The sequence below is a fragment of the Mirounga angustirostris genome, unplaced genomic scaffold, assembly GCF_029215605.1.
Source record: "Mirounga angustirostris isolate CCGP_5_RB_7025 unplaced genomic scaffold, mMirAng1.0.hap1 SCAF_9, whole genome shotgun sequence".
In the NCBI taxonomy this organism is placed as follows: Eukaryota; Metazoa; Chordata; class Mammalia; order Carnivora; family Phocidae; genus Mirounga; species Mirounga angustirostris.
In genome coordinates this window covers 30110082-30122513 of record NW_026991717.1, presented here as the reverse complement: position 1 = coordinate 30122513, position 12432 = coordinate 30110082, and the positions used below count along the sequence as shown (strand labels likewise).

Genomic DNA, 12432 nt, shown 5'->3' with positions numbered 1-12432 from the left:
TTCCTGCTCTGTTGTCAGATTGACAAGTCTAGCACAACAGCCTCAAGACAGACAGACACACACACACACACACACACAGAGTTAGCTAAGCCTTTCTCTCTCTACCACTTACCTCTGTTTCTTGGATCGTGCTTGGGCTGGGATTTTCTTTTCAGAGCTGTCAGAATGCACTTCCTAACCCCCACCACAAGATCCTGGCTGGCATCCCCAGCTCTGTTTGCATAGCTCTCTGCTGTGTGAGCAGGGCCAGGCAGAGGCCAGCAACGGCTTCCCAGGTAGCATGAAGCTTGCTGAGGAGTCCCAGCCAGAATGCAGGGCCTGCTGCCGCCAGACCCCGTTCCAATGAGTGGCCCTTATGGAGAAATGGGGCTGGCATGATGGAAAGCACTCATTAGGCCTCATACTGGGAGGGGACTTCGGGTCCTACAAGTATATGGAAGCCAGAGAAGCAGGAGAAGACTTAGGAGCAGCAGAACCAGTGAGCTAACCACACACTCATACCTAATACTGTTTTTCACATTATGGTCACAGACACGTCTCACTTGCTCCTCCTCTAAACCCTGAAGGCTGCCATCTGTCTCTCTTTTTTTTTCCCTTTCAATTCCAGTGTAGTTAACATACAGTGTTCTATTAGTTTCAGGTGTACAATATAGCGATTCAGTAATTCTACACATTCCTCAGTGCTCATCATGATAAGGGTACTCTCAATCCCCTTCACCTATTTCCCCCATACCCCCACCCATCTCCCCTCTGGTAACAGTATATTTGTTCTGTATAGTTGAGAGTCTGTTTTTGGTTTGTCTTTTTTTTTTCCTTGCTCATTTGTTTTCTTTCTTAAATTCCACATATGAGTATTTGTCTTTCTCTGACTGACTTCTTTAATAATTTTTTTAAAAGATGTATTTATTTATTTGAGAGAGAGAGAGAGGGAGAACACGAGCAGGGAAAGGTGTCCCTCTGACTGACTCCTTGCACTTAGCATTATACCCTCTAGATCCATCCACATTTTTGCAAATGGCAATATTTTACTCTTCTTATGGCTGAGTAATATTCCATTGTATATATACACCACATCTTCTTTATCCATTCATCTGTTGATGGACATGCAGGCTGCTTCCCTAAGTTGGCTATTGTAAATAATGCTGCAATAAACATATGGGTGCATATATCTTTTTGAGTTAGTGTTTTTGTCTTCTTTGGCTAAATACCCACCAGTGGAATTACTGGATCATATAGTAATTCTGTTTAATATTTTGAGGAACGTCCATACTGTTTTCCAGAGTGGCTGCACCAGTTTGCATTCCCACCAACACTGCAAGAGGATTCCCCTTTCTCCACATCCTTGCCCACGCTTGTTATTTCTTGTGTTTTTTATTTTAGTCATTCTGACAGGTGTGAGGTGATACCTCTTTGTGGTTTTGGTTTGCATTGCCCTGATGATGAGTGATTATGAGCATCTTTTCATGTGTTGTTGGCCATTCAGGTCTCTTCTTTGGAGAAATGTCTGTTCGTGTCTTCTGCCCATTTTTAATTGGATTATTTGGGTTTGGGGTGTTGAGTTGTGTAAGTTTGGTTTTTGGGTTCTCTTTTTAGAGAGAGCACACATGTGAGTGGGAGTACGGGTGGGGCAGAGGGAGAAGGAGAGAGAGAGAGAGAATCTTAAGCAGGCTCCATGCCCAGCAAGGAGCCCAAAGTGGGGTTCAGTCTCAGGACCCTGAGATCATGACCCAAGCCAAAATCAAGTGTCAGACACTTAACTGACTGCGCCACCCAGGTGCCTCTGTAAGTTCTTTATACATTTTGGATACTAACCCCTTATGTCATTTGCATATATCTGCTCCCATTCTGTAGGTTATCTTCTGGTTTTGTTGATTGTTTCCTTTGCTGTGCAGAATACCCATCCCTATTTTATAGGAAGAACCCTGAAGCTCAAATTGGTTAACTGACCAGAGCTAGCCTTAGAGCCCAGGGCTACCCAACAGCAAGCACTCTTGAGCCTGTAGATGTGTGGCTCATAGCCACTGAGGGACAACTGATCCCCAATCAACTCTGAAATAGACCTGGTTAGCAAGGCTAGTCTTTCTAATGAAACATTGTTCTGGCCAGGGGCATTGAGGAATCAGTTAGAGCTCTGCTATGGGCTGAGTTGTGTCCCCCAAAATTCATATTTTGTACCTTAACCCCCCAATGTGACTGTACTTGGAGATAAATGAGGTCATTAAGGGTGGGGTCTTGAATGAGGTAGGATTGGTGGCCTTGTAAGACTAGGAAGAGGGGCGCCTAGGTGGCTCAGTCGTAAAGCGTCTGCCTTCGGCTCAGGTCATGATCCCAGGGTCCTGGGATCGAGCCCTGCATCAGGCTCCCTGCTCAGCGGGAAGCCTACTTCTCCCTCGCCCACTCCCCCTGCTTGTGTTCCTTCTCTCGCTGTCTCTCTCTCTCTCTGTCAAATAAATAAATAAAATCTTTAAAAAAAAAAAAAGACTAGGAAGAGAGCTCTCTCTTTTCATGTGCACTCAGCGAGGCAAGGACTCATGGAGGTATTGGTCTGCACACCAGGAAGAGAGCACTCATCGACCATGCTAGCACCCTGATCTTAGACTTTCAGGCTCCAGAACTGTAAGAAAATAAATTTCCGTTGTTTAAGCCACCCAGTCTATGGTATTTTGTTATGGCAGCCTGAATAGACTAAAACGGGCTGGTATTTGAATCTGGGAGCTTCTCTCCACCTAAAATTCCTCCACTGATTGGCCCTGAAGGTCCAACCCACCTTCTCAGTGCAGCCTTCCACATTCATCTAAGGAGTAACCCTTACCTCCCACGGGGTCCCCTAATCCTTTGTCCTTCCCTGTCTGATGAGCCAGTCTCCTTTGTATTAGTCTGTCATTTGTGTACATACCTCCGCTCCCTGAGAGCTAAAGCATGGATTCTGTGTTCCTATAGCACTGAGCGTAGGAGGCACTCACTAAATGTCCACTGAATTTAGAGTTCTCTCCTGACTCTCTCTCACTGCACCAAGTTATACTTTACCTATACTCTCTACTTTGTAGAACGCACAAAGATTGGAGCTGGTGAGTGGCCAGAGGTCGGCAGATGAAAGAATCAGCACATCCACTTGTCTGGTCCAGATTCCTTTAAAAAAGAATTTTTTTTTTTACTAGATTCCTTCTTAACACTAGCATTCAGATCTTCCTGGCCCTCCACCAGGCTGTAGCACACATTGGCAGCATGTAACTTTCCTTCTTTTAAAGCCTCTTCTTCCCAGAACTGTTGATAGTTCCAAAACGGAGAGGGAGTGGGGGGGTCCCTCCCCCTCATTCATTCCCCCAATCCCTTGTCAATTATAATGAAGAAAAAAGTGGTGAATACCAGGGCATTTGGGTAAAAGATGTCCTTCCTTGATGATGGAATTAGGCCCACTGGCCTCTGTTGAGAAGACCAGAGGAGGGACCCATGCTGTGTATAGTAACTCTCTCTTATGTTCTAGTACAGCCAAATAGTTTCTGTATGATTTGTCTTAAATTCAAAGTCTAGGAATCTAATTTTGAGTGAGAAGGAATATATTTAAAGATCCAACACCCTTGGTCACATTCTCTTTCTTTATTTGGGTGTATATTCACTTAATAAAAATTGAGCGATTCACTTGAGAGCTGCATGTATGTTATACTTTGGTGAAAAGTTTACTTTTGAAAAAATTCTCCACCTTGAAACCCAGAGAAATTGAACCATTTTCCCAGGGTTACACAGCGAGCTGGTGCCCAGAGTAAAGGCAGGAACCCAGCCCTCCCAGCTCTTTACTTAGTACCTATTTTAAAATTGCACCTAAGAGCAAGTGGAAAGTTGAATTTCAATTTCTTTTAATGTGAATGTTGCTGGCAATTCCCCTGGTTTCCTTGGAGCCCTAATCTGCATCTGGAAGTGCACATCATATGGGGGGGGGGGGTCTTCTCATTATTATGGACCCATACCAGCTCCCTACATGCTATCTAACTGATGACTATGACCCCCAAAGAAATCTAGAGCCAGGCACCTCCTTTCTCTTGGGGCACTGGTCTGAAAAGGAGCTCTGTGGGAAGCCCCTCTGGGGATGTGTTGGCCTGTATGCCCTGAAAGGAAGGGCAGGTGGCCTGGCCAGACTCAGGGTGGTGCTCACCTTAGGCCTTATCAGCAGCCACTTGTCTGGAGAAAGGTGACAGACCAATAGTTACTGACTTAGCTACAGCTCCACCAGGAAGGCATAGAGAGAGAAAACATTGTAAATCTGAGATTTTTCTTAACTATTTCCATTTCATTCATCTGCCAAGACTTTCATATTCCACGATGACTCTCTATTGACTTTGGAAAGCTGGAGCAGCTCATGGTGACACTTGACTACCCCAAGGCCTGGGAGCCAGTGACTTGATGAAATAAACCTGAGCCCTGCCCTCAGCCCCTGATCTGTCCACAGCCTCTCAGGCAACTCTGTCCAGGCGCACAAGGCCCTGGGCGGCAAGGTGATGCTCTCCGCGCGCCAGCCTTTCTTCCCTGCCCCTGTGGGAAGTGCTGAGCCTACTGCAGCTGACCACCCTGCTATGCTCATTGACAGCAAAATGCCACCCCCCTGTACCAAAACCCCCCTTAATTATCCAGGAGTGGTCTCGCCCACCAAGTCTCAGTGCTACAGGTTGCCCCCCTCCTAGACTTCCTAAGCCTATCTTCCCACAATGCCTGAAATGTGGTTCTAAGGACAGTGCCGACGAGATGTCCCAATGGCTCACAGTCCAGGCAGGGGGTGTGGCTCTTAGCACCCCTGGCAGACCCCTTACCTATACCCTGATTAAATTCTATCCTGGGTGGTCCTGTGGGTAGAACACCCTACCCAAGGTGACCAAACTTCCTACATCCATTTGTGTCTTCTGCACCACAGGGACTTAAAAGTAGTGGCCTCTGGCAGGTGGTCTCACGACACTGCTGGTGACCTCTGTAAACTCACTCCTTCAACAAGCACGGGAGAGCCAGTTCCATTCCTGGAGGGGACTGACAGGCCCCTGAGGGGCTCTCCTGCAGCCTAGTGAGGGTCAGGAGTCCAGGTGGAGGAAGTTCTCGTTAAGCTTGCACGTTCTGTGCTCGTTTACCAGGAACCAGGAGTTGTCGTCTTCGAGTTAACATTGTGCCCATGCCAGCCAGACTGGCCAGTTTAATATCTTTTCAATTAGTGAATCTTCCAATAATAGCATTTTAACAATGAAGTTCCAAAGAAAAGAACTTCTGCTTCATTTTTGGACAAGGGGGAAAAGAGACTTGGAATAATGGTATCATTATAAATTCTAAAGTGGTGGTCATTTGGCTGTGCTACAAAATTTGTAGCTAATAATTAAAGCTTTAAGTAAATGCTTTATCAATAAAATAGATGATGGGACATATTTTTCTCAGCCAGTGGTCAGAAATGGCAGCACATAGCCATGTGCTGAATTGTCACACTGTGAGTCTTTAAAATTCCTGCTGGATTTGAAGGTATTAACAAGTCCCTATCAACATTCTCTAAAGGTTTTTGATGTCATTTTAGCTATTGAACTAAAATATGTGAACTATTACTTTGTTGATTTTGTTCTTAGACCAAACTGCATTATCATCTGAGAGTGTGTTCTTAAAGTATTGTTAAAAGTACTTTGAAAACTTGTAAATCCCTGTAATTTATGTTTCTCCTGCCTCTGCTGTTTCATTCTGTCCTTCTGGTTTTAATTTGAATGCAGTCCTGTCTGGGTGTGTACCTGTAAAATTATGTTTTTCCAAGTACAATTTACAGTCCTGACCTTAGATTTTACAGTGTTCCTAACTTTCTGTGAGCTTCTTCTTATACCAAGAAGTGGGCTGTGGGTCACCCAGCTCTTTCATATTAGAACCGTCTAATCAGGGTTACTTGAAGCAGACCTGATTTTGACATTTCTTAGTTTATCATGTAGGCCTAGGGAGTAAATTAGGAGGGCTTCCCTGCAAGCCCGTTAATTGTACTGCCCCATTTCTTAAAATGTACACAGTTGTAAACCTAGACAGCTTCAAGACAAGAGTCTCATTTATCTAAACAATTCTCCTTTTAGACTCAATGGCACTGATGGAAACACAGATAAAGAGTTTGGGTCAGGGGAAGGATCTTTTGGAGCCTGTGCTTGCTGAAACTTCCCACTCCCCTTACAGTCAGTCCCCTTTTCTTTCCAAAGGCTCATCTGCATACTGAAGAGGTCTGTCAGGAGCTAGGTTAGGGGAGGACTGCAGTGGGCAGAGGCTAGGTAAGAGAGGGATCATTCTTCTGAGCGAGCTCTTTGCAGGTTTCAGGGCATAGGGCTGCTCAGCTTTAAGGGGGAGGGTGGGGGCGGGCGCTTAGTTAAAGCAGTGTGCATCTTGAATCCATTTCAGAGGTATCCTCTCTCCATGGCAGCCTTGCTCTTCACTGTGGAGTATAAATGGCTGCAGAACTTTGGGGATCTTTTCCTTAAGTTAGGAAATGAGATTACTTTCTGTTCCTTTCAAAGATCGCTTAGGAGTTCGGAGTCTCTCTTTTTTCTCTCTCTCTCTCCTTACACACCTTCCGCCTGTTCTCCATGGTTCTCCCAGACACTGTTGGGGGATGCAGGAGGAAGGGCGGGCCGGCTTTCTGGCTGTTGACCTAGGTTCGCTCCTGTTTCAGGTAATCGTACAGTCTGGCCGCCACCCCACGGTGCTGCAGAAGCTCTGCCAACTGCCCTTCCAGTATTTCAGTGACCCACGGCTGATCAAAGTGCTCTTCCCTTCACTTATCGCTGCTTGTTACAACAACCGTCAGAACAAGATCATTCTGGAGCAAGAGATGAGCTGTGTTTTACTGGCCACATTCATTCAGGTACCTCCTGTCTTATGCCTGATCCTCTGGCTTTATGTGTAAGCTAATGCAGTTGAAAAGTAAAAGTGAACCAGCTGTTTATTCTTGCCATCCACAGTATCTCTTAAATTTTGCACGTATGTCTGTGCTTGAAAATGAATTTCTAAAATATGAGGATAGTAAAACTGGGGTTGAGTGTTGTATAACTTCTACTTGGAGGATTTCAAGAAAAGGATATTTTTCCAGTTGACAAAATGGTAAACCCATACCAAGGAAATGTTTTTAAAAAGATGGCCAGACTTCTTTAAGGCTTTAGCATTTACATTCATCTAGCTTTTAGTCTAGCTACAGGGAATAGATAAGGATTGCAGAAGAAAGATCAAGTAAAACTTCAGTTGATTTGTAAGTTTTTAAATAAGTATGATTCGTACGCACATGTGTGTATGTGTAATAAAATCCTGTTATATTGCTTTGTAAAAAGCTCTAATACTTGTAAGAATGGCCTTATATTTTTCTGATCCAGCTCAAGTCTATAGGACGGGAATCAGAATTAGCACTGTAGCAAAGTAAAGCAATGTTTCCACATCTAAATTAACTCAGTCAACTAACAATAGAAAATCAAGTTGGCTATTCTTTAACAGTTGCTAATAGTTAATCCTGAGTTGCTGAAAATCTTCCATTTTCTTTGAAACGTTCTACCATAAAAACCAGTGTGTTTTTGTTCCATGACATACATGTGATTAACAGACAGTGTTTTCTGTTAGTAATAATGAAACAGAAAGCTGAGCTCTGTATTAGTGTTGTTCCTTATTCTGGCTAATATACATATATCATTGTTGAAAGGATGCAATCCTGCCCGGCTGGTTGGGATGGCTAAAGAGTCAAGCTTTCTTCACCTTAGATAGTAGTTAGTGGTTTACATTTTTTAAACTATCCTCTATTAGGTGATCAGTTAATAAACACAACTAGATCAGTTGTGTTTAGAAATGTCTACTTTCAGCTTAGTTGTTCTCTTTGAGTCTGGGTTCTATTTTCTGAAAATTTTTTCAAAGATACTCAGATCCACAGGGAGGGTATGGATTTTTTTTAAAAAAATCTTATGGTTAAATTAAAATCTTAATAAAGTCTTGCATAACCATCATATCAACATTTAAGAATTCTCATATTCTTAAAGCCTTATGATTAAAAATTAAATAGAAAATACAGTATAGAGGATTTTTAAGACTGTGATCTTAAAATTCATTCTCTTATTCAGCAGGTAATTTTTGAGTGCCTTGGTGTAGTGGGCACTACTCTGGGCACTGGGAATACAGCAATCAAAAAAGCAGATGAAAATTCCTGCCTTTATAGATCTTCCATTAAAGTCGGGAGAGTCAGACAAACAAAAATAAGTCAAACAACAGATGGCGTTAAGCACTGTGCAGAAAAGTCAGTCAGGGAAGAGGGATAGGGACTGCCAGGGGGTGATGAGCAGAGAGGCCTCACCCAAGACAGTGATGGTTGAGGAAAGACAGTCTTGCTTCTGTACCAACTTAGTCCCTTACATTTTCAGTTGCTTGGAAAACAATTTATAAAAATACAAATGATATCAGAATCTAAAGTAAAGAACATATATATTACTTGTTTTCATCTCGTATTGTTCTTAAAGTATTTCCAACACACATTTAAATGTAATTTAATGTAACACATTTAACATACGTTTGGATGCACACATTTTGTACATGTTACAGAAATTTCTTATTTGGGATAGCTTCTTAGATTAGTGAAATTGATTCAGGCTTTTTTTTCTATAAGTAATTATTATCAGGGGAAAGAATATATATTAGATTTTAGTTTATAGAATGGTTCTTGGAGGTTCCCATGTGTTAGATTATTAATAGTCACTAGAAAATGATACTAAAAATAGGAGCCGGTGGTTTGTCATAGGTTTCTGAAAATTTACATATTATGTACAGTATTTTTCACTTTCCATCTAAAAGTAAAATTACTCGACTTTTAAGATTTAGCTGCAGAATACATAAGGGCTTTTAGAATTATGCTTTTTTAAAAAATGTTAAAAACCTGTCAGTATTTTAGGATAATAAATCTGGCTAAAGCCTTCAGTTTGTTAGCTGAAATAAAGTTGTAGTTTCTCCAGTAGATAGCACCATAGTCCCTGCTGATCCGTGAGTCATCACTATTTGATTTAAATTAAGAGAACCTGAACATAACTTCTTAAGCTTTTATATTTGGGCTCCAAAGTATTCGAATATGCAAAGATAGTTGTCTCAGAATTCAGAAGCACATTTAAAGCTGCCCTCAGCGAAAGTCTCTGTTCCTAGCCTTGGTATAAAAACATTTCTCTTGTCTCACACAGGATTTTGTACAGACTCCAGGCCAGGCAGATAACCAGTCTTATCAGCCCAAAGGTACGTCTCTATTGAAATGAAATGTCGTGTGTTTGTTAGCCGAACAGACATGTTTCTAACTCCACCCTCTGGAGCTGTTACAGAAATCAATTTATTACATCACCTAAAACATTTGAGATCCGGATATCAAGTATATTTCAATGAGTAAAGAAACAGATTTTGTCATCAAGCATGAATGCATCAGAATAGACAGAGAAATCTATGGAAGTAAAAGAAAAGCACAAAACATCTTTATGTAATTTGCTCTTCACTGTGGAGTATAATATTCACCTCATGCAACATACAATAAATGGTGAATAATTACTGAAGAGCCACTTCGTAATACAGGAGACAAGCAGATAATTCTACATGGCCTACATTCCCTCACATAAATGCTAAAATCACATCAGTTTGGTTTCCTGTGTTCAGAATAAAATTATTAATGATAGTAGCCCATATTTTCCCCCCTAAATTCAAGTACTTGAATTTTTTTATTGAAAATAAAAAGTATAAAATTGTTTTACTTGGAGAAAAAGCCATCAGATTAGCAAGAGTTCAGAGGCCTGGGGTGCCTGGGTGGCTCAGTCGTTAAGCGTCTGCCTTTGGCTCAGGTCATGATCCCAGGGTCCTGGGATCAAGCCCCGCATCGGGCTCCCTGCTCAGCTGGGAGTCTGCTTATCCCTCTCCCTCTCCCCCGCTTGTGTTCCCTCTTTCGCTGTGTCTCTCTCTGTCAAATAAATTTAAAAAAAAAAAAAAATTTTTTTTTAAATAAAAAATAAAATAAAAAAAGAGTTCAGAGGCCAAAAGATTTACAAGTTTTTTTTTTTTCCTGTAGTGTTCCTGCTGAGGTGTTTCTATGATCAGAGCTGGAGATGTAGAATTTTAAAGTGCATTTTTACTTTTTTAAATATTCTATACACACTGTAATTGAGAAGTACAAGTTGCTCTTTGTCTGACTGTCAGAACAGCATCTCTGATTAATGAGACCCTAATACAGATTTTCCCCAATTCTTCCATTAGTGTGATAGTCTTTAAAGTGGTTAGAGGCCCACTCCCAGCAGGACCCTCTAGGGCACCCACCAATTAGCCCTTACTTGGAGGGGTGGGGAGTCACCTTGGACACAAGCACGCGTGCACGCGGGCCCCAATTATCTATAGGGGGCAGGTGTTGAAAAGTATACAGAAAAGAATATAAAGCTGTAACAATATCATGAAAAAATGTCATGTTTTATTGATTCAGGTATTCAGAGAAGTAAACAGAAAGCTATGGCCCTTTTCAGAAATTCCAGTCAACATCACTGTCGGTATCATTTGTCTAAGCCAGAATTAGTGTGCAAGTTCAGGTCTGCCCTGATTTACTCACAGCCTTTTTTTTTTAAGCTATTGGAGGCTATGTGGGAGAAATCAGTGTAATTTGTTACTATTTCTTATAAAACAATGTCTTAAATTTTGAATATATGAAAATGTCTTGAAAAATCTTCTAATGTATTCATTTTTAATTGTACAGAAATTTTTTTTTGCCAGTAAGAAGTATAGACATTCTTTTTTCTTCCTTTCTCCTGGCTGTAAGGATGAGTCACCATTGGCTACATGTCTGGCAGGCAGAGTCCCAAGAGCTGCCTCGGTCTGCTTGGTGGGCTGAGGCCTGTGGGAGTTTCAACTTACTTTCTTTTCCAAGGGCCCATCTTCTCTGACGTCCATGCTTCCCCCAATTACACTGGGCTTAATCCACAATACAGCAAATGGGGCCGTGTTCTCTGCATTTGTCAGAAAGGGTCATCGTTATATTGGTGACAACTCCTGATATGCTTACTTGGTTTAAAAGAAACAATTATGCCACACTAAGGTCTGCACTTCGGACGTCTGTTCCCCTTTTGCTTAGATTTAGTCCTCATAAAATGTTTCAAGGCATTTTGAGTTCATGGCCCAGGTGAAGCTCTGCACTGTAAGTGTAAAGTAGCTCCTGGTAGCACCACATTCTTATTGCTGAAGAAGACTTCTGGTGTTCAAATACTCACTGCTTGATCACTGCCCAGCAGGAGACTGTTTTCTTTGCCTACATCAATAACCAATAAAGTTCTGACTCATTCCCTCTGCTTTGTCGGATGACTGAATGCCAGTTTTGAGCTTTTTTATAAAGTTATACTTAAAATATTTTAAATTAGACTATTTTAGGAGACAAACGTCAAGTTCACATACAGATTTACCATTTCAAGCCTATCTTAAGAATGGAATATCTGTCATTTTATTTTGTTCACCGTACTTATTTCCCCTATTTTCTTATTCTGGAATCCAAAATCCATTTTTTGTAATGTTTTACAGAGGGGTTAATATCTGAATATGTTAGAAGCAATCACAAATAAATTGTGATTAAAATGTGCATATATATTATGCTGTAGGTAGATATAGATAGATCAGTTACCTTCTTTATATAAACTTACATCATGGTTTATTTGAAGTGCATGTCTCCATTCTGTAGTCTGATATCAAAATAATTTCAGTTGCTTAAACTTCAAAGAATTTAACTATTTTCTTTTTTTCCTCTCAGGAAAATCCCTTGGTTCCCAAGACTATCTCGAGCTGGCTAACAGATTTCCTCAGGCAGCCTGGGAAGAAGCGCGACAGTTTTTTTTAAAAAAAGAGAAAAAATAAATGACTTGGTTAGTTCTGTATTTGAGTACCCTTGTTAATATTTTAAATTGTTCAAACAAATGTTCTAACTGTTCCTTAAGAAGCTCATTTTCACATGTTTATACTCTCCCCCTGCACTGTAGATACGGTATATACTTTGCACTATTTATAATGACTGTAGATACTTTAATGTTCTAATTCTGCAAGTTGAGTTTATTTCACTTATGCACAATATTTTGGAGTTCAGTAACCTACATCCTATGATAATATATACTTTGCATTTGTAATATGGGTGAAATTAGACATAAAATTAGCAAGTCTGTTTTGTTCTTGTAATAAAATAACTTATTCCGTTTGCAGTGATGACTTTTCTTATTAAGGTAGTTCAAATTTGTATACAAATTTGTAGTACAAATTTGAAAGAAAAATGTTAACTCCAACTCTGGGAGTCTCTTAAAGACTTAAAGTTAACCCCTAAATTTCCCTTTTTAAGGTGTGGAGTAAAGATGTCTGTAACGCTTGGGTATTCTAATTGCGTAATATGTGGGGGGCTATTTGAAATGAACCGGGAGCACTGTATTC

The 12432-nt window shown here is 41.0% G+C and overlaps 1 protein-coding gene across 8 annotated transcripts in view; it reads left to right on the top strand.

Moving 5' to 3' along the window:
- Positions 1 to 12205, top strand: part of SCAPER (S-phase cyclin A associated protein in the ER) — a 539097-nt gene extending 526892 nt beyond the window's left edge. For all 8 annotated transcript variants that reach the window (XM_064570081.1, XM_064570083.1, XM_064570082.1 and 5 more), the window contains 3 exons: positions 6662 to 6853; positions 9189 to 9240; positions 11768 to 12205. In XM_064570081.1, the coding sequence (XP_064426151.1) occupies positions 6662 to 6853; positions 9189 to 9240; positions 11768 to 11871 (348 nt within the window). In that variant the 3' untranslated portion in view covers positions 11872 to 12205. The remainder of the gene's footprint in view (positions 1 to 6661; positions 6854 to 9188; positions 9241 to 11767) is intronic.
- Positions 12206 to 12432: the final 227 nt, after the last annotated feature.